The sequence below is a fragment of the Danio aesculapii genome, chromosome 20 (assembly GCF_903798145.1).
Source record: "Danio aesculapii chromosome 20, fDanAes4.1, whole genome shotgun sequence".
In the NCBI taxonomy this organism is placed as follows: domain Eukaryota; kingdom Metazoa; phylum Chordata; class Actinopteri; order Cypriniformes; family Danionidae; genus Danio; species Danio aesculapii.
In genome coordinates, this window is record NC_079454.1 from 34,432,072 (window position 1) to 34,459,324 (window position 27,253).

General features: G+C 36.6%; 1 protein-coding gene across 1 annotated transcript; it reads right to left on the minus strand.

The window, feature by feature from the left end:
* Window positions 1-26,925, minus strand: smek1 (SMEK homolog 1, suppressor of mek1 (Dictyostelium)). The gene is made up of 15 exons (XM_056481731.1): window positions 25,919-26,925; window positions 25,774-25,829; window positions 23,748-23,846; window positions 23,012-23,629; window positions 16,226-16,303; window positions 16,020-16,136; window positions 15,723-15,839; window positions 15,514-15,645; window positions 14,217-14,319; window positions 13,891-14,049; window positions 6,070-6,239; window positions 5,822-5,964; window positions 3,834-4,024; window positions 3,476-3,687; window positions 1-1,090 (listed from the first exon to the last, which is right to left on the minus strand). The coding sequence occupies exons 1-15, from the start codon at window positions 26,058-26,060 to the stop codon at window positions 971-973; spliced, it is 2,457 nt and encodes an 818-aa protein (XP_056337706.1). The 5' UTR covers window positions 26,061-26,925; the 3' UTR covers window positions 1-970.
* Between the last annotated feature and the right edge of the window lie 328 nt (window positions 26,926-27,253).

Genomic DNA, 27,253 nt, shown 5'->3' on the forward strand with positions numbered 1-27,253 from the left:
TAGAGTTCCACTCAATCTTTAATCAAGACGGGCTTACAAATTTTCCAAAAAATCTGCAGTTTTGAAGGGCAAAAAAAGGGTAAAACTATCTCCCCCCCACTGAGGTTTTAAAAACCTGTTCAAGTGCGGCTGAAAACGTCCTGAACATTTAAAGGCAGGTCTCTTTGTGTCATTTTAAAAAAACCAGAGAGGAGAACAACAGAATAAGAAAAAGGAGGGAACTGCTGGCTTTGAAAGAGGAAGAACTTCCGCTGAGCCACAAGAACAACAGTGACATCTTAAACAATGATGACCCAGACTTCTTTGCTCCCTATAGTGTCCCGCCTGGCCCTAGAAAGTCAAAAACAAGGGAAAAAAACAACAGAAAAAAAAAAAGAGCTGGAGGAAGGAGAGAAAGAAATGGAGATGGAGATCAGCAAAGGTGAGTGGTGGTTGTGGATTGGCTGGCCCAGTTCGGGTCATGTGAGGTCCTTCCCTGAGAGGGGGGGCAGTGTGTCCTGGTCCAGGCCTGGGACGCTCTGTGGGGCAACAGTTCGAGTGTCTGTGAGTGAACGACTGACTGACGGACTGCGTGTGAGGTCTGTTTTACCCCCCAGTACTTTTAGCTTTGTCAGATTAATTTCTTATTTTATTATTATTCTTTGTCCAGACCACAGCCTTCCATCTCTCTGTCCGCTTCACGAGTCTCTCTTTCTCTCTTGCAGATTGGCACTTGGACAAACTCCACGTGGAGACATTCACCTTTTGGTTCTGGGACCGAATCTTCTCCCTCTCTTGCTCTCCATGTCCTCCGTTCCTCACATGGCGCCCCGTGGACTCCTGCGGGGGGCTGCATTCGTTCATTTATCCATTCATTTGTTTATTCATCATCATTCATTTAGTTTCAGTTTGAGTTCTAGGCTGAGCACTGGAAAAGTCTCTGGATGAAGCTCCCTTCGAGCGTGACTGTGCTGATTGAGGAGGGAGTGCTTTAGGAGCTCAGCTTGGACTTCTTGGACAGCGGAGGACTTTCTTCTTTACTGTCTGCATCTTCCTCGTCCTCGTCTTCTTCGTCGTCATCGGGATAGTCCACCAGCCCCACTAAACCTCCCTGGAAGGGGACAAGCATACAGTTAGAAATAAGTGTAAAAAGAAACAGTGGTGAGGAGTAGAGCTGCACAATATTGGACAAAAACATGACATTGCAAGATTTCGTTTGTCTGCAATATATATTTACATTTACATTTAGTCATTTAGCAGACGCTTTTATCCAAAGCGACTTACAAATGAGGACAAGGAAGCAATTTACACAACTATAAGAGCAGCAGTGAACAAGTGCTATAGACAAGTTTCAGGTGTGTATATATTTCCATATGAATAAAATTTCACAAGATGACATAACGGTTTTGAACAAATTCATCATTTTACAGTAATTGGGATCATTTTGTAGGAGGATAATCTGCATAAAATACAATACAATTGAATTTGATGGGTTTCTGTGGAATCTAAGAGTGTTGAGGTACAGAAATTATATTATATAAAATAACACTGTATAGTCTTCATTGTATAAATAATTCATTTAGGTTTATTTACCTTTATAACCTCGGTTTAAGTTTGCTTAAATTTTACACAAACATTAGTCTTACCAACGCATCCAACTGAAAATCTTTCACTATTTTAAGGTAAAACTTTGCGATGACCCCCCCAAATCACGTTCTGAACTGTGATGCTGACAGGATAATCCCAACTTGACATTGCTGATCCTGCAATACTATTGCAGATTCACATATTGTGATATAAATGCTGAAACGATATATTGTGCACCCCTAATGAGGAGTAACTAAGTATCAAACATCTGATTCTGTAGTTCAGACTATTTTTAGTTGCGAGCCATATGATACAAATCTGGATATCACTAGGCATAACTAAATAAGAGCTCAATAGGCATCTACTCAATTAGTTGAGCAGGCTCATTAATATTGACCAGTCTAAACATGGAGCTTCTGATTCTAGGAATATATTGTGGAGTAAAAAAATGAGCATTTAAATCATTTATGGAGATTTTTTTTTTAAGCCTCAAACCCACTATGTAGATATCAGAGAACAATTTTACCTTTAATTTTAATTCAATTTAACAATGTAATTGAACCTATGATGAACTACATAGCCCGATTACCTTTACACAATCCCAAAAGCAAGATATTGCATTTTATAAAAATACACATTTCATAAAAACTAGTTTTAAACTGGAGACTGGAGAAATCCTCACCCACTGACGAATCAGCGGATTCTTCTCAGTTAACTTCTTGAAATGGTTTGCTAATTCAGATTGTGACATGGTCACTACATGGGTGTGCATTATTTACAGCCTACGATAATGTCATACTTGTTGTTTTAAACGTGTGAGCTGGCATTATCAATATTATAACCCTCTTGGGGAAAAAAATTTATCCAAAAGGGATTTTTCATTGCATGCTTTTGTACTTTTACTTAATTGAAATGAAAAGGGAGTAATTGATACTTTAACTGGATTATTATTTTATTTTATTATTATTTCATTAAGTAACGGATTATATTCTTCAAGCTAATTCAAAGAATGAGCTGATGTGGCATCATTTTAGACAAAATCAGGCCTAAACAGAGCTCATTTGAAACTCAAAACAGTTTTCCAAAGCAAACGTTTTGGAAAGATATCCTTTTTGGGACACCTTCAAACAACCAATGCTCAGTGAAGATTACATAATAGGCAGGAGAGTCTCGGTCTTCTTTGAATTCTTCTCGGGTTCATTTCCCGTTTAGTCCACTGGTCAGACATCAAGGAGTCAAAAAACAAACATTGAGTAGCTGATTTACAGTAGAAACAATTCCATTTAAAAATCAACACTGACAGTTTAACACTCATTTAAAATGCAATATACAGTATAAATGCCATTTAAAGACACATGATGTGACTTGAATAGACTGCTAAATTGAACATCAATATTATTAGTATCAGCTGCTTTCTTAAGTCATTAATTGTCATTTTAGATTATTGAGAGGAAATGTGGAGCACATATTTATCGAATCATTTAATACAGGATGTTTGCTAACAGAATATCACTGCTCATGTATTGCAAACTTTTTTTTTTTTATCTCTGGGGGCTTAGAAGGCCTATACCCATAAGGTGCCAAAGTCAGGGTTCTTGAACTTTTTCCAAAGTCAAATCTTAAACCTTTTCAAGCTTTTGCAGGACTTTGCCTGCAGATCACTTATTTTATTTAAATAGTTAATAATTATTACCTATTTAGTTAGATAAATACAGCAAAAGCAATTACATTTTCAAGCAGTTTCAAGCACTTTATCCAAAATCTAAGCACTTTTCAAACCTTAAAAACTTTTCCAGTTCCAAAAAGCATTTCCAGTACTTGTATGAACCCGGTCAAATACTTTGTCCAACTCTAGGAAAAAAAAGGAATCAACTAGAATTTTAAAGCACTTTCAATTCTGTATAAATACCTTAGTGGTGACAGCTGCCGATGGGGGGGAGCTCCGGGCCCCTGTCCCGGGAGAGCTAGGAGAACCAGGTGAACCGGGATGAAGGGATGCAGTCGGGGGAGAGGACAGGCTTGCCTTTGGGGAGCTGGAGAAGGACAGTTTAAAACTGGGGCTCTGCCGTCCTGAGAGACTCGCTTTCCCTGTCAACACCTCCTTCTCTTCGGAATCTTTCACTTTTGGAAAGAGGAGGGGAGAGTACAGAAACAAGTCCTCAATCAAAACAAACAACACGTTTTATAATATATTATTCTGCAGTCAAGTAGGGGACAATAGCAGCTGATCATAATCATCACACCATGTATTTTTAGCAGTAGCTTACATTTCTTCCTCTCCATAAATTTGCTTATGGGATCCATCAGGTCCTCGTCATTCTTCATCTTATCCGACGGCGGCACAACTGCTTCACCATCCTCCAAGTCTTCCTCGTCCGTATTAAACCACATCTCCTCCTCGTCTTCCAGCGTCCGCGCATCCCGGCGAAAACGGTGATTTCTCAGAATCGACCTCATACTGAAAACAACCATGCAGATGGAAAAAAACAACATTATGGAAAGACACTATTAGATACCAATAAAATCAAAGCAGCTCAAATCCAAATAAAAAGGTGACAAAGAAATCTCCTTGTAAATATTGACTTCAATATAGTTTCACAGTTGTTCTTAGAATGAGAACAGAGGGGAAAAAAAAAACTCAACTTCTTTATTTTATCAAATTATTTTAAGTTTGTTCGTCATAAAGAATAAATTTTTCACTCAAAAAAATGTTTTGTTTAAAAATATTTTTCCCCTATAAAACAAGATACTGATATTATAGCTCTCCTAAAACTAAAGCAGCGGTTCTCAAACTGGTACTTCCTTCGGTTTCTTTGGTTTTTAATAATTTGTGCATTTTATATCTTCCCGAATTGACTTTTGTGTGTGCCTGCAAGTCTACGAGCTGAGTTGAGGAAACTCCTCTCCGCGAGTAAATATTCAATCACTATGCTCTAAAGTTAGGGGGCGCTCAACCATCATTCCACACTTTAACATGGCAAGCGGCAAAAAAAAATTACTGTGTGCAAGCATTGTTTTACACATATAACCATGACTGCACCTCTGCGGCGCCATTACCCAGCAATATCACTGTCTGAAGGCAGGATAGCAGAGAAGATAATAAAGTCCTCCAAAAAACAACAATCCCTTGCTGAATCCTTCCAGCAAACATACCCAACTGGTTCCGAGACACGCATAAAAATAACAAAAGGTAGCGGGGGTGTTCATGGCTAAAGATTTCCAGCCGTTTTTGGTGATTGGAGATGCGGGCTTTTGTCATCTTATAAAAGCACTCAATTCGAGTTACAAACTACCGTCTCACTTTTTTTAGCACCGAGATAATTAAAATGGTTTATTTATGTTTACAGAAGTACAAATGTTTATTTGAAATTTATGTTTATTATTAACTTCACATGTATGTTTCTTTTCAAAATGTAGGAATCTATCTGCTCCCCAGTTTGTACAAATGCTACCAGCAGCTGAGATTTCAGTGGTATTTTTTTTATACAACACTAGGAACTAGTGTATAACTTCTGTGATATATTGGGTACATATTTCTTATAAATGTCTTTACACAAAATTATTATATGCTATAGCACACTTTAAATAAGTCAAAATATATGTGATTGTTAACTCATCACCATGGTCACAGCATGCGCGTCTGTTTATAGCTTCTGTCAAAAAAGACCTACATTTAACCAGCCTTTTAGCAAAGCCTATATTGATATACTGATATTCCTGTGCCAGTTTGAACCTGTAAATTAAACTGAGGAGAGTTTAACTACTTCACAACACTCCGTCACCTGAACTCAGTGCGAGGGTGAAGGAGAAAAGTGCAGCGCTGAGGTAAACTATATTCTCAAGTCATTATATTTAAAATAATGACTTGTATTAAAAATGTTGATAAAGGCATTGTGATATAGAAATTACAGCGGTGCGTTAAAAATGCTTATTTTCTGTGGAGCGATTGAGTTAGTAGGCCTGCTTTATTAAAATAAGCTTAAAATAAAAACAGCCTATGCTGGTTATTAAAAAGGATTCAGTGTTTTCGTTTTGTAATCTAAATTTGTAATTTAAGTGGAAAATACTTAGGCCTGGCCTTTTATTCCTTTTATTTAGTTTATTCTGTTTTTCTATACAATCCTGAAAGATTCACAAGCAAAAATAAATAAACTAAAATGGGCGGTGATGATGGTAATAACTACATTACCGCAGTTGACATCTCATTATGGCGGTAAGGCGGCGATGCGGTTATCGTCACACCCCTACCACTGACCTGTCAAGTTTTGGGTTGTCCTGTCTTTCTCTCTGCTGTTCATATCGGAGCTTTAGTCCTTTAAACGTCTGCACATAGTCTACGTCCTCCAGGCCCTTCCAGTAGTTCTCTATGATATGAGCCGTCAGCGACTTCACATCCTCCTACAGACACAGAACACGGCAATTACACACAAAATAAACAACATATCAAGCTAACAGTGTGTACAAGAGCATCAAGTGAAGGGATGTTTGAAACCATGTACTCACCACTCTGACATACTCAAACATCTCTATAATGGCTGAGTTTATGAGGTTGTATCTGGATCCATTATTGAGGAAAGCTTTGACCACTGGCTCAAACAGGAAGCTCCTCATAATGTATCGGTTATAAAACTCATCCTTCAGGCCAATGATTTTTCTCATGAAACGCAAAGCACCTGGATGACAAACAAGTGGAAAAGGTACAATGAGATTGTGCAGCTTAGTTATAAGTGATGTCTGTCAGTTGGAAAGTTGGACCATTATGAAAGAGATTTTAGACTTATAGAGGGCTAAACACTAAGGATTTTTGGTAATGGCCCAGTTGGACCAATGGAATGGGAAAAACCAAATGTAGTTATTTCTTAACCACATATTTTAATGTGTCAAAACAAGAAATCTAGTTGTATAGACTTTTCTAACAATGTTTCTTTTTAATAACCCGTTTAACATTATTAAAAGTATATTTATTATAAAGAAAACTACACAAATAATCCAAAAATATATAGCTTGCATTTACTCCAAATTTATTGAATATAACTCCTATTCAACCTAATGTGTTTCTGTTTAAAAAACCTTAAGTTTCATGCCCATTTAAAAATATTAAGTAGTTAATTTTTGTGTAAATGGCAGATTGTAAAGGGATAAATTACTGTTATCATGAGGAATTGTGTAATTGTTTTTAAGTTTTCTTTTCCTGATTAGGGAATTTAATAAAAAAAAAAAAACATTGCTGTAAAATGATGTCATCAATAGCTGTTGTGAAATAACATCTCTTTGCAATAAAAAAAACTGGATGGATAAATGGATGGGCGGATATTTATTTATTTATTTAATTATGTGGTGATTGGATGGGTTTTGGCCCAATTGGGTAACATCACTTCATCACAACCTTTAAAATTAAGACTTGTTTATAATGATTTATGACCTACAACACAATATTTCAGTGAATTTAAGAATTTTAAGACATAAAATTTTGTTTTTGAAATTTAAGACATTAAGACCCCGCGAATACCCTGTTATTTACTAACGAACGGTCAATTATTCTAACATTAAGCTGAGCATTAACATCTACTGTAGTAGTTAGTAGTAGTAAGTAGTTTTTTTTCCCCAACAAAACAATCTTTGGTATTTTTAGTTTGAAGAGAGAGAAAATCATATGTTGCCATATACAGCACCACACCATACAGATACATAGATAGTATAAAAATAATAGTTATTTTGTATCTCATTTATTGATCACTCGGTGCTATGAACTAAATTATTTTTGATTCATATTTTGAATATATGTTGCCTGCACTTTTGCACACATTTGTTCTGCAGCTTACGGCTTGATTCTGAATTATTTTGTTTATTTTCATTTATTAAAATATATTTTCTGTTTAAAGATAATCCTCAACATTTATTTATGATTTTTAGTTTTCTGCAAATTGATGTTGCACTCCTACACTAATGACTATAGTATTTATTTCTAATGGGAATAGCATGTATATTTGCAGTATGTCTTGTTAAATGAATCACACTGAAGCTGAATACTTAAAATTTATTTATTATATATTATTTCAGTCAATATGTTAGTTTTGTGGTCACAAAAACCTCTCACGTTTCATTTGTTGTGCTTCTTTGTCTACAGTTACATCAATTTCTAATTGATAATCTATTTAAGACGGCTTTAGTGCCTTAGATCAATTTGTTCAGCGAATGCATTTATTTATTTAAGGTAATTTGCACATGTACTCAGTCATTTGAATGTAAAAGAAAACATTTCTTAGCGTCATGTCTCGTTACCATAGTGACATGTTCTGAGAATAGAACGCGTTCCAAAAGTGTACCTAAAGCCCTGCATCATAGGAGAACCTCTTGTGGGTTTGTTGTAGTGGAGTAGTACAGGTGTGTCTTTGGCTGTTCAGTGTTTAAATACTTGCGCTCCTAGTGTTTCGAGACTGTCTCAGCGATTGAACATCTCCCTGTTTGAGTGATTCACGGTGCAAGACCGAAATCCTCATCCTATTCCAGCTTACAAACCCCAAGTTTTTGAGTGGTTACAGGTGAAAGACTGAAACCCTGTACCGATTTACATCATGGAGAAAGACAAAGTTCCCAAAGCCTGCGAGATCTCCCGCAAGAAAAAATTGCAGCAGCTCAAAGAAAGGCCTAGAAACGGCACTAACAGTGAGTTATATTTACATTGTGATCTGAATATCAGTGTTTTGCTGACATAATAATATACTTGCTATTAAAAAATGTTTGTACAATATAATAGACAGCTGCTTGAACTGCTGTTTTCTTGAAGAGCTGTTAACAAATTCAAGTAAAATCTACAGTAACTTACTGTTCATCAATTACAGCAAAAATATTGTATTTCTATTTACAGCACTATTTATCTTACAGTATATGTATTTACAGAATTGTATGTTTATCTTTACTGTAAACTACAGAGTAATTTTCATGAATGCAACTTTAAATTACAGTTACAGTACAGCATAAATGTCTTACAGTAAAATACAGTTCATATTACAGTTAAATACTGTGTCATTTACAAAAATCTTTAACAGTGATAATAGTAACTACTGGCAATATTAGTTAATATTTATAATATTTCATCAGTAGGCTAATCACTGTTGAAATGAGGTATGCACACAGACTTTTATTTTTCCAATACAAAATTGCCCCATTTAAGATGTTTTCTTTAAAAAGTGATCTTCACTGCCTAACAGATATTTGATATAAAGTGGGTCTCAGACCGAGACAAGAAGCACTGCATTAAATTTTATTTAAAATAAACATGAAAATTTATTTTAGTTTTTTAAATGTAGTTTCTACGCTAGCCTGCTGGTACTGACGGTGCTAGCGGTTACATGGTCTATCGTCTCGTTTTATGCATGAACAACTAAATGAATGCTTAGGTTTATTTAACTGATTGTATTTTAATTAAATTACGATGTCTATGCTGTAAAAGCAACCTTATAAAATTGAAAATTATGACAGAAACCTTTTACCGGAAATGAACTGTTGGCTGAAAGATTCTAGCTGTGCAATATACCCCATTATTCAGTTTTCTATTTTTAAAAGAATTGCACTGAACATGTAGTTTTTATATAATTTGGTGCATTAACCATTTGTGTAGGCAGTTTTATAGAACATGAAAATAAAATATTATAGTCAGTTACAATAAATAATAAAATACAAAAGTGCAGCAAATCCATGGTAAATTTGTGGTAATCTTGGTTTAGCTACAATAACGTTTTAAAATGTTTATATATTCAGGTTTTTGTTTTTGGTGAATGTTCATTTTAATTTCTTCTCAAATTACTGTGGACAAGTGTGTAAAGATGTGCAATCATTTCTCTTTTAACAGATGAAAAGGAGAAAGTGAATGAAAAGAGAAAGAAAAAGAGCAAGGCTGCTTCTTTCATCAGAGCTGCTCTACGATGGTTCTGCTTCTCTCCTAGTGATGAGCTGTTCACACTTTCCTCCTCTGATGGTAAATGATGCTTTTTGAATCTAGAGATTTTCTAGACTATAATGTTAAGAATAAACTGTAGCTGGAGATTAACGTCTCCTTGAAAATGACTGTGTACTATGTGCAAACTTCTACTGTTTATCTTTCAACAGATTATGAGATATATGAGGTGATTGTGAAAGACGAAGAAGTGAAGGAGACAATGCAGGAGGAGAAGGTGGTGGAGAAAGAGGAGGTGATGGAAGAGGAGGTGGTGGTGATTGTGGAGAAAGATTACACAAAGGAAGAGAAGACAAATGAGGAGGAGGTGGTGGAGAAAAAGGAAGAAGGGAAGGAGATAACGCAGAATGAGGAGGTGGTGGAGAAGGAGGAGGAGGTGATGAAAGAGGAAGTGGTGGTGGTGGACAAAAAGAAAAGAAAGAAAGATACCAGCACCCGACTGTCAGAGGAGGAGTTTTTGAAAAGGAAAATGGAGGAGGAAGAGGAGGAGAAGAGCTTGAAGGAACATGCCACTAGAAGTATATCGGTGGCAAAGTTTCTGATTGAGCAAATAAAGGAGGAGGACAAGATGAAAGCTGAGAAGGAGAAAAATGAGGAGGAAATAAAATACATTGGAGAGGAGGAGGAGGAGAAAGAGAAAGTGAAGAAGAGGAGGAGGCGGCGGCCAAGGAGAAACTGCAAGGTGGAAGAGGAAGAGATGGAAGTGAAGGAAAGTGAGGAGGTCGAGGAGCACATGGAGGAGAAAGAGACAATGAATGAGACTGAAAAGGAGGAGGAGAAGTTGAAGAAAAAGAGGAGGAGGAGAAGGACGAGGAAAAGTAACAATATGAACGAGGAAGAAAAGACAATTCAATTATGAATTCAATAAAAATGTGTTTGATACAATATGTGTTGTGTGTGCTTAATTTTGTTTTAAAAGTACTGAATGTTGTTTATTTAAAAGAAATGTTTATTTATATTTATATTAAACATAAATGTAAACCTATATCAGGGTTTCTGCAGATATCATAATGTCAAATTTATTACTTTAAGACCTTTTTAAGAACATTAAGTATTCAATTTAAGACCTATAAATCGCAATATCAAAAACATGCATACATAAAGAGAAAATACAAAAATCACAAAATTAGTGGTAAAATAAATGTATTCAAATTGAACAGTACTAAAGACAGCTTAGATGCACCATTGAACTACAGAAAAAACAAACAAACAAAGAAACATCTTAATGCTGATTTATACTTTCACCTGGCACCACATCGCACACCTCACAAAACGGACGAGGCTTTTATACTTGACATGTTTGCCAACGAGATATTCTTTTAAATGACGGGGCGGTCAAAAGAAAGACAGTAAAATCAGACAAACAAAAAGAGAAGTAGAAAGTTTCCGGAACTAGGTCAAATCATTAATATCACTGAAGATGTTTTTGGGGGCCTCTTTTTCCTTCAGGTTTTTGCAAATTTTTACAAAAACTTTCCTCCTTTCCCACTGCTGTTGCAATTTCTAGCCAAGAATTATTGGTCTTCTGGTTCTCCCTATGATCACGCATGGACCGATTATAAAGATGTCTGTACAGACGTACCCATTTCAGACAAAACCTCTTCAAAGTGTTTCATATTCAACTCAAATCAAATGAGGCGCCGCACGAACTGTTCACCCGAGTCTCAAAAAAATTCTGTGAGCTCCGCTGTGGCGTTATTTCACTGACAAAAGTCGTGAGCGCAGTATTACAAGTCAAGAGCGCATTCATGTAATACGAGCAAGCGAATCTCTTTGCTTGTGCATCGATTTCCTCCGTTTGTGGACAAAACTGCATGCAAGCTCTCAAATAGAACAAGCTTCTCGCGCGCAAATTCTTACTCTCAAATATGCACTGCTCATGAACAAATTTTCTTGCGCACTCTCAGTACACTGCTCGCTCAGTGAGATTATATGCAGATTCACCATGTGTGTCTTGTGTTCTTTATTCCTTTCATGCTATTTGATATGATTTATATTGGTCAACTATTTATTAACAATAACCAAAATACTAAAATAGACGTACATATTACATTTTTTTAATCTAAAAAAACCATAACATTTTTGGCTGTATGGTATATGATGAGATATTTCCAGTTTCAAACACTTAAAGACACAGACAATTATTTTATTTGAAAAACATTTATTAAACATCCAAAAGGTGCAGCATACTAATAAAATAAAATAAAAAACATTTAAATATAACTAATGCAAGCATAAATGTAACTGTGATAGAAAGTAGGGAAATACTTGCATGGTTTCCGCTACATTCATTCTTCCATGCAGAGGCGTCACGCCAAGATTCATCCCGCCATGGCTATATTACAGCTTCTCATTCAAAACATCCTATTTTTTTAATAGCGGGTGATAATCGCACCAAAACGTATTAAAAAGGTAAGTGAATTATAACAGCGCAAACTTTTCTGTAACCGTAGTAGTGCAGTGCGTCATTTGTTTAACCCTTTAAGGTTACGTGCTGACTGACTGACTGTGACAGGTGCGTGATGCATGAGGCCAGCAAACACGACGTATAGCCGTTTTACTTTATTTCAGGACGCATTAATACCGGAGGCATTCATAAATATTCCTAGCAAATCTAATAAATGCTTGAGATATACTCGTTACATAAATGCACTAAATCGCACTTCAGCAGCATTTATTTTGAGAGCGCACAAGAGATCTGCACGCTCTTAAAGCGGCTTATATTTGAGGGGGTGCGCAAAAAGTTTTGTACACAAGCAGAAAAAAAAAACGGCGTGCAAGCAAAGAGATCCGCATGCTCGTAGGCTATTACATAAATGCGATCTCGACTTCTAATACTGCGCTCACGACATTTGTTATTGAAATAACACCACAGGTAGTTGGTAGATCTGTGTAAAAAAGGCCTGCCACCACAGCTGGAAAAAAATCCTAGAGAAACACTGACTTGATTAGGTATTATAGCCTACTGTACTATTCACTCTTCAAATAAATCTCAAAATCAATCCCATTTTATCATGGCAACTAAAATAAAGCAGTGTCTGCTGTCTTACACAGTGTTGATAAGATAGTGGAGGACATTTTCCCCGTCATCATCTTCATTTTGAGGAGAAGCTGTTCCACAGGGCCCCTGAACATGTTTATTGGCATGTACAGTGTTTTGAACATAGGCAGTACACCTAACACTTAAAAACACTAGTATTTATAATAGAATGTACCCTAACTTTTTAGTTCTTCGTGTACTGTTAATAAACAGTGTAGCAATATATAAACCACATCAACATTCTTGGAATAACCAATTTACAGGAGGATCTCTGGAGAGCAAAAGCACGAAAGGAAGAGGAAACAAGACACAAAAATTGAGTCCGCATCGTTCGACGAAGCGAGAGCAGATCATTCGCACCTGAGCAGCCATGTTTTGAGAGCTCGCAAGCAATTTTGTCCACGAACAGAGAAAACCGGCGCATGAGCAAAGAGATTCACTCTCTCGTATTACATGAATGCGCTCTCGACTTATAAAACTGCGCTTACGACATTTGTCAGTGAAATAACGCCATACTCTGCCAGCCGAAATCATGTCACGCGCACTCAAAGCAAACTTCTGTAAACATAGCAATGACGTCACATTCGCCACGCGCACTGAGTTTAATAACAGAAAGCTGATTGGCTATTGTGTGTTGACCTTCTTTGTAGTTGTAATACCGCAAATTACAATTGGACTAGTGAAATAAAGAACTACAACACCATGAAAACCAAGCAACAACAACAAAAAAAGAATTTAAATGAGCATTAGATGTAGCGTTACATGGACAACGGAAAAATAAGTCCTGTGCAAAAATATTTAAGACCTAGAACAGCGAATTTAAGACTTTTTAAGCCCTTAAATTTCAATTTTTAAATTTTAGACTTTTTAAGACCCCGCGAAAAATCTTGCTTTGTCCAAAATAAATGAATGCTTGTGAATAACGCTGCTGGTCCTGAAAACAGAATTACCTGGCATGTGTTGTAACAATGGTGTAACACTAAACAGAGCCTTTCATTTTACAAATGGATCAGCTTTAATGAGTTTGGTGTTATTGATTTGAACGTTCTCATGAAAAGTAGCATAACTAAATATGATGAAGGTCTGTCATTTGTCCAGTTCTACTTAGCTTAGTCTTAGGACTTCAGAACTTTTTTATAATATCAGAAACAGATCATCTAAACTGTTATAGTGTTAAGCAAAACAAAAAAAGCAAAAGCTTATCCTCTCAACAGACAGGAGCGAGTGAAAATACAATATTTTCAGCTGAATATTTTAATTTCAAATGTGGCATGAAGTTTTAGCTCATTGCTAAAGTGGTGTCGTTTGTACATAAGAATTTACTCACATAAGGCTAGGAAAGCATGTTGTGATGCAGTGAGCACCAGCACTCTGCGCAGGATGTCTTTGTTGATGATGTAGTTCTTTATGTGATACGTGTGATGCTCCACGCAAAAAGTGAGCAGCTCTACGATTAGAGCCAGCAGCTGACATGTCTGGAAATCATCTGACAAGACAAACAAACACACAGTGAGAAGTCTGCAAAGCTTACATTTTTAAATATGTACAAATAAATGCTTCATAACAAAGCTGCCAAAATTTCCAGCCTGCATGCATCCTACAAGCGTACATGTGCAGACACATGCAAAAAAAACATAGTTGATAAGTTATTACCTTTGCTGGGTTTTTCTTCAGTGGTGTTGGCAAGAAGTGGAGCGGAGAGCACATGCATGCAATGCTTATAGAAGAAGCTCAAGAACTCAGTCTTCTCCGTTTTCTGCAAGAAAACAGACAATTGAATTAAAGTGAACATTTCTCTACAATCTGACAAAGAACAAAAGAGTAGCACAATAAGAGCTGGGTGATATGACAAGAAATAACTTTTTTTCAGAACATTTGAATTAACCCTTTAACTGCCCCACCAAGAAAATTATTTTTTGGATCGCATTTCTTAACTGCTAATGTCGCAAGTCAACACACTCAATGCATTTCTTTTCAACACATCCCATAATTTCTAAAATATCAACCTCTACCAAATGGTAGAATTTTAATTTTAATACTAAATCATCCTTATTTAAGTATTCCAGAAAATATTTCAGATTCTCATTTAACGTGTTTTCTTGATTGTTTTTTTGTTTTTTACAATAAAGCCAAAAGCAAGTGTAGTAGTGCAACAGGATTATGTTTGTTTGATTTTTTTGTAAACCAACAATGCTGTGTGTAAACCATTATTTAAAAACAGTCATTCTTTAAATGACTTTAATACTCATCATTTAAAACAGTCAAAATATGATCAATCATTTGGTAGAGCAGGCAGTTAAAGGAGTGTAATGTGTAATAAAATTGAAAAAATATCTGATTTTAAAAATTATTATAAATAAAATATAAAAAACAACAGTACAAGCAGATCCCTTTATATTCTGAAATAATATAAATGAGAAAAAACTAAATATTCCATAGAATAAGCAGGTTTAAACCTGGTAGAGAAGCATTTTCCTCAATTCAATCACAAGTGAACAACATCAAACAGTTGTAAACTGATCTCCACTTGACTCTCCATATCATTTTTCATCATCTCCATTGGTTGTCTTTTTTCCCCATGTAAACATGTTATTGATAGACACGTTTGACCACTGTGTTCACATTTTACAGCATCTCAAGTATAAAACGGCAGTCTAAAACTGAGCTAATATCAACTCTTGTCTCACAGTCTAGTATTTCTTTTCCCCATTCCAAGCCTGCATCTGTATTTTTCACAGCAAACAATCATTCTGTATGTATAGGTCTTTAGGACTAATTTTGAATAAGGTGTAAATAACAAGCATATTGTCAAACTGTAACATTTAATAATAATAATAATAATACTTTTATTCAACCTACAATTCCTTTATTTTAAAAAGCACATATCTGAATTTATTGCTAAAATAGGACAATGTATTTAATATAAATTTCATATAAAAATGTGTCTCACATTAGCAGTTGCCAGCATGTTCTCTGGGTCTACTAGTGTCCTGAGCAAACCCATAAGCTGAACAGCTCCCCCCAACTCTGGATCCGTATCACAGATCATATGCTCAATGATCAGATTTATCAACAGAATGTCCTGAGAAATAGAGACACACTGTTAGAAAAACAGGTAGTGAAAACGACAACACAGCTTAGTAAAAGTGTGGGACTTACATCATCATTCTGCTGAGACTCCTGCATAACAAACTCTCGCACCATAGAGGGGTTATACTCCACCAGGTAGGAGAAGATATCAGTGGCTGCTCCACGCACTTGCACATCATCCATGCCCTTAATACAGAAACATACATGATACTAAATAACCCTGATATTAGCTAAAATTCTGACTTACTGAGAGGAATCTTCAAGCTAGTCAGAATATTTCAGATTCCTTACAAGTCAGTAGTAAAAGTTGTTAAAATTACAAAATCATCAACTGACTGACACTTTAAAAACGCAAGAATATCTTACAAGAATAACTTCCAGCGCTGGCAAGATTCCCATGTTGGAAAGGGTTTTGAAGAACGCATCTCTGTTCTGTGGTTGTAACGTTTGTGAAAACGCACAAAACTCCTTCAGGAAGTTTACCTAGATGTGACGCACAATATTAGTTTTGTATGCATTGATTGTTTTAAGGAAAACGGTAATGTATTCATTAGTAAGACTGCTTTTATTACCAATTCGTGCCGTTTGTCGTCATCTGTGGCTTCGTCAGTTAGCTGTGCAAAGAGCTCAGTCAAGAACTTCTCATCATCCTGAAAAAAAAAAACAAGAAAGTGAGCTCTGGTTATTACATTCATTTTATAAAGGTAACATTGTATCTAAAACAAGTATAAAATAAGGCAGCTTTTCCTAGTTAAAACATAGCCTAGTTGTGATGTAAAGGACACAAAGTTACAACATACACACTACTAAATATGTGTGCTGCATAATGTCCCCAAAAATCTCACTTTTTTCGGTTTGTGTAAGATCAGTTTATTTTTCTTTCAATTAATGTTTTTTTTGTTTACGGTGCAGTGATGTAAAAAAATTCAGAGTGCCATACCGTCCCCCTGTGAGATCACCAATACACAATATTACTCGCATGGAAGGCGCTGCAGTGTTGTTTACTCATTTGCTTATTAATACATTTTCTAGACACATTTAACAAACTTTTGAATAATTTCTCATTTATTTAAACTTCTACTTTATTTTCATTATGGTTTATCTTGGAAAAGAACTCAAAACAATGCAAATCACCATGCTCTTTTAGCTAAATAGGTGCTGAGACCTAAATTAGATCATACATAAGACTCAAAACAACAGAGCAGCGCAGGATAAGATTTGATGGTGACGTGGTTATCTCTGGGACTCCCGCAAGATGGACAGATGTAAAAAAATAAATAGATAACTAATTAAATGACACTTATCTAAGCAAAGAAGAAACAAAGATGTATGTAGGTCCTTTCAGATGAGACACAAGTGTTTGCTTCTACGCAGTAAAGGTGTTGTTCAGAGGAGTGCGGCGTGGCTTCAGGTCTGATCATCATCATCACAGTCAGTAATAATCAACAAGGTCACATTTGCTAAAATCGAACAATGTCGCGCTTGTGATAATTGTGTTAACCGTATTCTGATAAAAAGATAAACAGTTTCATTTGGTGCATCACACACCTTTTTAGTCCATACAGGACCAGACAGTCAAACAGAGGTGAAAATTTTTTCAAAGCACTAGTTCTTTGAAAACAGCTTGGTGTGTCCCGGGCTTAAAGGCTGGTTAACAAAGAAGTATAAAGTAACCAGCGTGACCCTTGGTGCCTGCCTTGCACGTAGCCGTGCATTTATACTTCTGTGTGCTGTTTGTGTTGCTTTGCAATAACACTTCTGAAAGTGGCAGTGAGGTTATGTTCCTCTGTGTAGGGCTGCACGATTAATCGAAAAAAGAATGCAATCTCGATTTGACCCTACACACGATCTTAATTCAGCTTTTCTACGATTCTGATAATTATATTTTCAAGGTCAGGAGAGAAGAGTAAAGGCGGTCAAACAAGTCTTCACAGCAACATAGACAGCAATGTGCAACGTGGACACCTCCAAATGGTGTTAAAAGTGTCACATACTGTCTTTATAAGGTATAATTCACCCAAAAATGTCATTTGTCCTAATGTAATGATGTAAATCACACGTGAGCTGACCGTGAGCTGTTTGTTTACTACCGAGATGAAGTGTGCGTGCCCACCAATGAAGCCTGCTTTAGTGAACAGAACCTGCATAAGCCGTGAATAACATCTAATACAGTTGTAAATAACGTTCAGTTTGCTGCACAGAGCGATTCGATCTCTCCTTCACAGGACTCGGCAGTCAGCACTTGTAAACAATCACTCCAACTGGTTCGCCCAGCTCTCACCCCCTGCCTACACTCAACAGTGCTACCAAGCAGACCAATAACAAAGCTTGGGCTACACGTCGTTGCGATGTGTAGTTACATTTTTTGAGGTGCGCATCGGCGTGAGCCACAGTGAGGGCTATGCGACCACGCGAAGGCTGTGCCGGAGAAGACGCTTCACACAGAAGTATAAAGAGATGGACCCAATTGATTGATGTATAAATGTCAACTAATCATCCTGTTTACTAGGATACTTTACAAGACTGGAAAATGCATTTGTCTATTAAAGGGCACCTATGGTAAAAAAAATCTACTTTTCAAGCTGTTTGGACAGACATATGTGCATGTATGGTGTATAGACCGTCATATTGGGGTGATATAAGCACACCCAGTGCTTTTTTTTCAATTTAACAACATAAAAAACGGTGGACCAATTGGAGCTGTTTTCAAATCGACCGCTACCTGACGTAGGAGAGCGGTCCCCCCGCCCACCAATATTGATTGACAGGCGCGTCATCATATCCTCAGTTTGTTGATTCACGTCCTCCGTTTTCAGCGTGAGTCGAAGCAATATCACTAAAGGAACACCCTAGCTCTATTTTTAGATGCAAGGCTTATTGGGCTCAACACAAGAGCAATATTCTCCACATTATCGCTCTAATAGGAATTATTGGTTGTATCTTTAGGTAGGTTTGCAAACATGTGTATTTCTCATTGAGTCTACCTTATACTTCAGCCGTTTGCAATTCTCACGATCCCAGAAGCTCCCTGTGATCTTAACTAGCATGTGTTTTAGAATTCTAAACATAGGTTTCTATCAGGGTACACTGAAGTCGACGGCTGGGCACCGCGGGCCGCTGCAGAAACCTATGTTTAGAATTAAAAAATGCGTGGCACGACGATTCCGGACAGTTCATGCTTCTGGTGCGCTACAGAGAGTGTCTGGTGTGCCGTGTCGCGGCTTCGAGCGGCGCATCCGGTGCCTCAGTCAAAGTTAACTCAGTGTGCGTGGTTATTAGTTTCTGCGTACAAGCTCGGCACTTGAAACTAGCACACAGTTGGCTGTAAAACTGTACAAAGACACAAATGATTTTGTACTCTGCTTGGTCTGTGTCAGAGTCGTACATGTACGACTGAATGGGGATCCTCTCTCTCTCCTTCTCCATCTGTCTGTCTGTTGCAAACGCAGAGCAGGTGAGCTCATGGCCCCGCCCCCTTGTTACGTTGGCGGGAAGCCGAAACTAATTTACATGTGAAGCAACACACCCCTAAATCAGCGAACTATGGACACGCCCCCAACATGACACTAACACATTATAATAAAAAAATCTGAATTGTGTTTTGAACTGAACCTAAACTGACACACTTAGAAGAACCATAATATTAATATTAAATCATAAAAAAGAGGTAGACTATGTGCCCTTTAAAGCTCAATATGTGTAAGAAAATTTAGTTTTAACACTTTGTGGTTGCATTAAAAAAAAACAAAAAAACTATATCCAATAAATAAGAACTAGTGTAATTGTTTTAGTTTTGGTGGAAATACTAAAAGCTAGTTTTGTTAACACTAACAAACAGTGCTGTGTAAGGGCTTAAACCAATCACAAAGTCACTGTCACTAATAAATAAATAACATTTATAATAGTAATAGTAAATTAATTTTAATATGAATCTTTACAGTTTTACCTAAAATAACCTTTAAGCAGTTTGAATTTTTGTTTACTTTAATACTTTTATATTATTCACAACACCAACAGCTCATTTTGTGAAAAACATTTTTTATATAAGCTGCATGTTGCACATTACAAACATATTTTGAAATCTGCCTGATCTAAACCTGGTACATGATTAATATTAATTTATAGCTGTCTATTTACATTCTACTAAACTCCTTTGAGCTCACCATAAAGCTGTATATCATAAAGAGGCTCAAAGCGGTTTGAAATTTGACCTCTAGCTGAATGTTTGACATATATTTGATGAATTCCCATCGACACCAAGGCTTGACATGTGACTGATACTGTATTTTACTGTATCACCTTGTCATGTCCATAAGACAAAAAAAAGAGGAACCACTAAAGTAAATGAAAACCCTGTTTGCAATCACACCGTCACAGAAAGTACATCTAATTACTCAGACAATCATAAGAAATATGATTTAGGATCTATGATTTATTTATTCAGCATCTACTAGGCTGCATTCAGATCATAATGCAATATGCTCATTTTAAACCGATAGTGTAAAACAATATGCATATTCATTTGTTAAGATGGACAAAACAAGTATCCTGAATTGCGGCTGGCTGGATGTTGGATGAAATGATCAGCCAGCATGACTGCCAAGCGTTTGTGACATCACATGATACGGCTCTAAAGAACATGATGGTGCTGTTTCCATGGAAACAAGCCCCCCTCCCCAACTCCAATCCAAGAATCAGACAACTCCACTGTAAGGTTCAAGTGAGAAATGCACATATCACACCACAACCACAAACTATCTATTTATAGAATTTAACACACAGCTGGCCTACAATCTAACTATATGATAAAAAGGTTTATGATGTTTGACTAGGCCCTGCTGTAGTAATAACAATTTAATTACTCAGAATAATGTTATTCTGGAGACTGGAGACAAAAACTATTACCAATTTACTACTAAGTGATTAAATTTAAATTCAGGACACACCAATAACATTTTTTTTGCTGGTAAATATAGGCCTATAATCTGAAAATAGTGTAACATGCTCACTTAATTCTCACTTTTGTTATTAAAAGTCTACTACAGGGCTGCAAACTCCAACTGAATGATTGTATTTTGTGATATGCAATATCATAATCTTTCATTTATTATACTATTAATATAGACCTTAAATAGTAATAGCGTATTAATTATTCTACTTTTTACAATGTTATTTTAGTAATAACAGTTTAATCTGTGTTTATCTGCTATTTTTGTTTTATTGTATAATTCTAGCTAGTTTTAGTGTTTCGTTGTATTTCTGTCTATTGCCAGGTAATATAAATAATTTAGTTTGCTATAACATGCCTGATTTATACTTAATGTCTTTATGATTATGTATTTCAAAGACAATGTTGAAGGCCGAAAACATATTCCTAGGTTACTTTATAGCATGACAGTGAGGTACTATACCTATTGTGATCCCTGATCATGAGAAAACAAGGTTCTTAGTTATTACAGATGTCACTAGGGCTGGGTGATTAATCGAAATGTAATCAAGACATTCAGAACCTATAATCGATCTAATTTTTCCAGGTCAATTTTTTCGATTACTCTCCCTATGGCATGTGGTTACATGACCCTGCTCTGTTAGGGCTGATTTATATTTCTGCATCGAACATACGGGTAAGGTATGGCGCAGCTTTTGCGCAGTTGAATACCCACGGCCCTCTTAAAAAAAAAAACATAACCACACATCGCACACTTGCACTACACTGACGTTGATTAGAAGCTGCACCAGAGATGCCTTGAGGCGGCATATTTTCTATTACAATAAAATTATTATTTACATAAAAATATTTGTTTACAGAAGATTCAAGAAATGCAGTTTAAAATATTATTTACAGGATAAACAAGTTATTTTATTTAGAAGAGATACTTATTTTCTTTTTTTGAAAACATAAATATTTCATTTTGTACACAAAAGCGCAAATTATTTATTTTCACTTTTTTTATAAGAAAATAATTGACTGTTGGTTTTAGGCAATGTGCGTTTTAATTCCAGTTGTTCAACGCTGATGTTCAATAAATAATCATAGAAGGTAGTGTGTGTTTCCATAAATTATTTTAAAATCAAGCAATGCACCTTTTATTCAGAAATCTCTCACTTGAAATATGAGAGCATATTTACTGTACAAAACCTGTCCGTAATCTATGAGGGCAAAAAATAAAATAAATAAAATTTTCGTTCATTAAGCGTAATCAAGTTAAGATGTTCGATTAATCGAGATTTTGATTTTAGGTCAAATCTCCAAGTCCTATATGTCACTATTTTGGTTAATGAACAATCTGTTCTTTCTGAATTAATTTAAAACCGTATCCTCCAAATCAAGTTCAAGATGCTTCTACTGTCACCTCAAGCAAATGTGCATTTCTAGATAACAAAACAGAATAATAATGCTAGACTATGCAGCATACATACAAGCTACTAAATAAGGTGCTGACCTGGAATCCTGTATTATACAACTCAGCATAACTTGCAAAACTTAACATTTGTTTGCAATATCTCTGTTCATTCTATACCCAATAGACCCTTTTCACATTTACGGGTTTCTCAGTAGCGGAAGTAGTCATAGTTGGGAAAACTTAGAGCACAATGAATGGGAGAATACAACAAATAATTTTCACACAATTCTATTTGCTCAAATAATAAAAGAAAAACTCCATGATGATGTTATAAAGACTTTCAGAAAAGGAAAAAAATAGTGAGAGACTAATGACGGCAGCCAGAGGAGAGAATAACATCAAATTTACGGTCCTGTCCCATAGACGCTGCATTACAAACACCTCGCACAAGCGGTAATTAGTTTTTTGTAATTAGAAGCAAATATAATATAATACATACATAATTACATATAAATGCTCATACGCTTTTTTAATAAAAATATTAAAAACTTTGAAGAATTTAAGATGCTGATAACCGTTAAACGCGTCATAACAGGCTTGTGAAAAGGGTGCATAAGACGGTGATTTTAAATTAATCAAAAATCTAATCTATTATAAACACAAGCATCTGACAAACACCTTTTAGTGTGCGTTTTTTGAAAAACTTGTACATGACCTTCACAAAGAGAACCAAACTAAACCATCCTACCAAACACAACAAAGCTGTCAGCACCACAAACATGCAAACTTATTCACTGCATTCTCAGCAAACAAGGCTTTCTGCTGAGGATGTAGTAAATTTGAGCCGGAAGTTGCTGCTCTGAGAATTGTGGAACAATGACACAGCAAGCTTGATAGTAAACATTACCTGAGCCACATTGTTAGAGGACTGTGTGAAGAGTTAATCTATAGCTTGTTTACAAAACTACCAATGGTGCAAAGTACATCACCGAACACAGACACATGAAAACCCACCTGCAGCATGCCAACAATCTCCACTTTGTTGAAGAAGATGAAGGAGTGGAGGGTGGAGAGCATGTTTTCTTCAAAGACCGAAGGAGTGGGCAGCACCATGTCCTGAATATACTGCACTCGATACGTCTGGTGGATCTTCTGCCGCAGCTCTGGGTCCGAAATGGGAATGACCTCTTTAAAGCGTGCTGTGGTCGTCAGGAACTCCCGATGCCTCCGCGGTTGGGGTAGCGATGGATCGAACTCCAGACAGCCAATCACATCCATGATGCATTCTTCAGAGAACATGACTTCAAAGAGCGCCGTGCGATTGAGTAGGAAAATGCCTTTGATGATGTCGTAGAGGTGATGCAGACCTTCTCGGTTCTCTAAGTCCTCGCAGACGCGGAAAAGCTCCAGCAGCTTGCGGATGTAGCCCTCGTTCTCCAGCGCCAGGGCCAGCTTTTCTCGCCGTAGCGGAGAAGGCAAGGATGACGCCACCAGCTCTGCCACCTCCTCCAATCGGGAGAGTTCACATGGAGGAAGTTCAAGACCAGGAGAGGACATGTCATCAAAACGCTCCTCTTCAGACTCATCTATCAGCTCCTGGGTGATGTCTACCGATGGGTCCTTTCCCTGGACCTGTAAACACAAACAAGGGCGTTCTAAATAGAGGACTACGCCAACATGCAAAATTAGAAAAAAATTTATTAAAAAAAGATATATTATTAAAGTACATCATGACCACTGACATAATTACCTGACATATTTTCTCCCAGATCTCATCACAACCAGCCTTTTCCTGAAAGCTGAGGGCCAGGTCATAGTTTTCAGCCTCAGACCAAACTATTAATGTGTCCTTCAAAAAAAAACACAAATATCATCAACAAATGCCCAGAGAACAAAAACAACATGTCCTTGAATCAAATCACAATTACAAACATGTAGAGATTTGGAGTTTATAGCAACACACTACAAGCGAATTTACTTGAACATTAAACAGTGAGTAGTTTGGGTTTGATAACATGTCATCTATTACACTAACACAGAAATTACATTTTTATTTCTAAAACTAAAACCTACCCTTTTTTTTTGCAGATATTTTATAATTTGTGAAGCAAAAGAAATAGAACTGAACTGATATTTTGGTGAAACATTTGTATCAGACAATAAAAGCATTTTTCTGTGCCATTAGCTATGGCTTGACTGTTTAAAAATACGTTAGATTAGGGCTGATTATATTAAAGAGTTTAGTCATTGTTAATATGAATTATTAATATAAATGTGTAGAATTTTGCTAAAGAGTTACTTTGAGAATGATACATTCAGCAATGCATTCTTTGCTTATAATATATACATATATTACTATAAAACAAGCCCGTTTTTTTTCTTCTAGAAAAATATAAAAAGTCAAAAATACCAAACTATTGGCATTGGCAGATATTAATCTGAATAATCAGCTGAGAAAAAAAAAAGATTTTTACTTATTCTTCTGTATTGTTATTGTAATTACCTGAATTTTACTTTTGAAAAAACCTAGTGCGCACAAAATTTCAGCGTGGTTTTACCCAGAGTTCAAACCCACATTCTTAATTAGTGTATATTTGGGTTTATGAGTTGGATTTCAGAATATTTGTAATAAAACAACAGTTTTAACCCTGTGTCATACTTGATCTATAAAGACCTCTAAAAAACCAACATGAACAAAGCTTTTCTGAAAAAGCCAACTACATGACTTCTGTCATCTGATTGATAAATATGAGCAATTTCATGAAAATGTCAACCTTGCCAAATGTTTCTAATCTTTTTGTGCAAGCAGGTATTTTACAGTACTTTTAGAAATACTCAAAAATATATATTATATTTGATTTGCCAAAGTCACACATGTGGCAATTTCACATCGGTCACATCAATAACGGAGAAAAGTCACATCCATAACGACACTTTTTCCTCATAAATGCAAAAATATTAAATAAAATAAAATCAATAATTTTTGTTCTTTAGAGAGTGACAACCCCTATCCTTTTGATTAGCATTGTTTCTTTTGGGTTGTGCAGCTTAATTCACAGAATTTCTACAAAGTATGTTGTATTACTGCAAACTCGCATACTTTTTCACATCCATAACGCATGTTTATTTTCCTTATTTAAAGTACAAAACACATTTACAGATTGATGTTTTTCCTTATCACTTAACTCTGTGGTCAGTTGATCCAGAAAATATAAACAGATGTTTCAATATAATGTTAACATATACTTTATATATGAATTTATGTTGAGTTTACTGCAAATGTCACATCCATAACGCTGGAATTACCCATATACGTTTTCCACTAAACAGGATTTTAGCATATTTTTAAAACATCCACTGCAAGGTGACTCAGGTCACTGTACACATCTTTTGGCTGTGAAATATAATCTTTTTAGGCACAATTCAAACAAGAGAAACCTTAATGATTTTAACGCAAAACAGAATCAACTAAGAATTGAAATGTAATTTTACTAATATATTAGATAATATAGACCTCAAATATATATATTAATTATAAAAGCAGTGTGCAGTGCTGATCTAATCATCCCTGATGTAGATTTAAAGCTATTAGTTTGTATCAAATATGATAGAAAAAAGGAATGCAGTCCTGCAAACTAATTTATTAGTTTAAATTCTTACCATATTCACCTGTTGTGTCTTGTCTTTTTGAAATATTTGTACTCAACACCAAAACATTTTGAAGCTCTCAAGCAAACGAACTATGAATTGTATGTTCACAAAAGAGTGCAACGCACCTGCTGTTTCTGATAGGCGGTGTTAGGATTGATTTTGGACTCCAGCAGCAGTGACCCTGTCATAAAGAGCGGCCTCATGTTAACGTACTTGATCAGTCAATGAAAAGCAAACCTGTACATCGTCTTCCAGTGTTTTGAAACCTACCATCGCTCTCGGCGCGCACCAGGAGAGACATGCCTTTAAGCCTCTCCACGTAGGCGGATGACACATGTCCCGTTCCCCGATCGTCCCACTGGCGGTCCTCATTCAGAGTGTACACTTTTACTCGTCTACGAGTGTCAGTCATCCTTGCAAGTAACTCTCAGATAGGCTTTTGCCCTTGATTCAATAAATCTCAAAGTCCTCGAGATGCAACAGAATCTGAAGTCAACTTCAAGCTGAAATGTACGGCGTTTGCGGGCGAGAAGCTGAAGCAGTGTGTTGTTGTGGAGTCTCTCGCAGTAAACTTGCGCTGTCCACACAATTATTCTGACCAGTCCAGTGATGGTCAGCTAGCTGCTGTGTGCAGCCGAGACTCCCCACAACATACCCGGTGTATTAAACTCTCTATAAACAGAAGCACGAAAAATAAGTGTAAGAGATGAGTCTAAAAGCATGCAGCCAGAGCACGGATGGAGAAAGTGTTTGCTTTTCTTCGTGCCCCCCTACTTTAAGCTAGCTAGGCTAAGCTAACGCTGCGACTAATTCAGTCAAACGGGGTTAGCGTAGCTAGCGCCTCAGCTAGCAGGCTATCTCCTCTCGAGAGTCATTTTAACACAGAAATGCTCGAAACACACGCGAATGAATTTCAGAGACGTACCGATAACGCTATTTAATCATTATACTCACGCGCGGTCGGTGAAAAGGCGGGAAGAGTCGTGTATAAAGCGGCGCGTTCATAATAAGCTAAGCTATATTTTCACCAGGTATTCCGCCATATTCTGGCTAAGGGCCGCGGTTGGACCAGCCAGTGTCTTCACGCATAGATAAACATTCCCCGATGCAATTACTCGAATAGAGTCACTCGTTTCGCTTTCCGGAACGGCGAATGGCCAGCGCGAGCGTCGAGCACCATGAAATAGCAGCGTCTTGACGAAAAGTAATTATTAGCCCCACTGTGAAGATTCGGCCATCTTGGGTCCCCTCAGAAAGCCGCTACGGGGTTTCCTGGTTGCAGGCGCAGGGCCGCCGCCACAGTTTAAAGACACAGTGCGCCAAAATGTCCAGCGCAGACAAACAGTGGTTTCGTAACACCACCAAACTCGCACTGCTGCTGAAACGAGAGGGCTGTGGAGACTGGAGAGGAATGTGAATGAGGCTGAAAATACACGCGGACACGCGCCTGCTGGAGCGCGCTGAAATATTAACCTTCCTACTGTGTACAGTAAAATCAAATGCAGATGTTTTGTTTCATTATCTTGTCGCTGAGAACATACACAAACACAAACTATAGTTTCTTCAACATAAGTCATCATTATACGAAGGAAAAGCAAACTCATC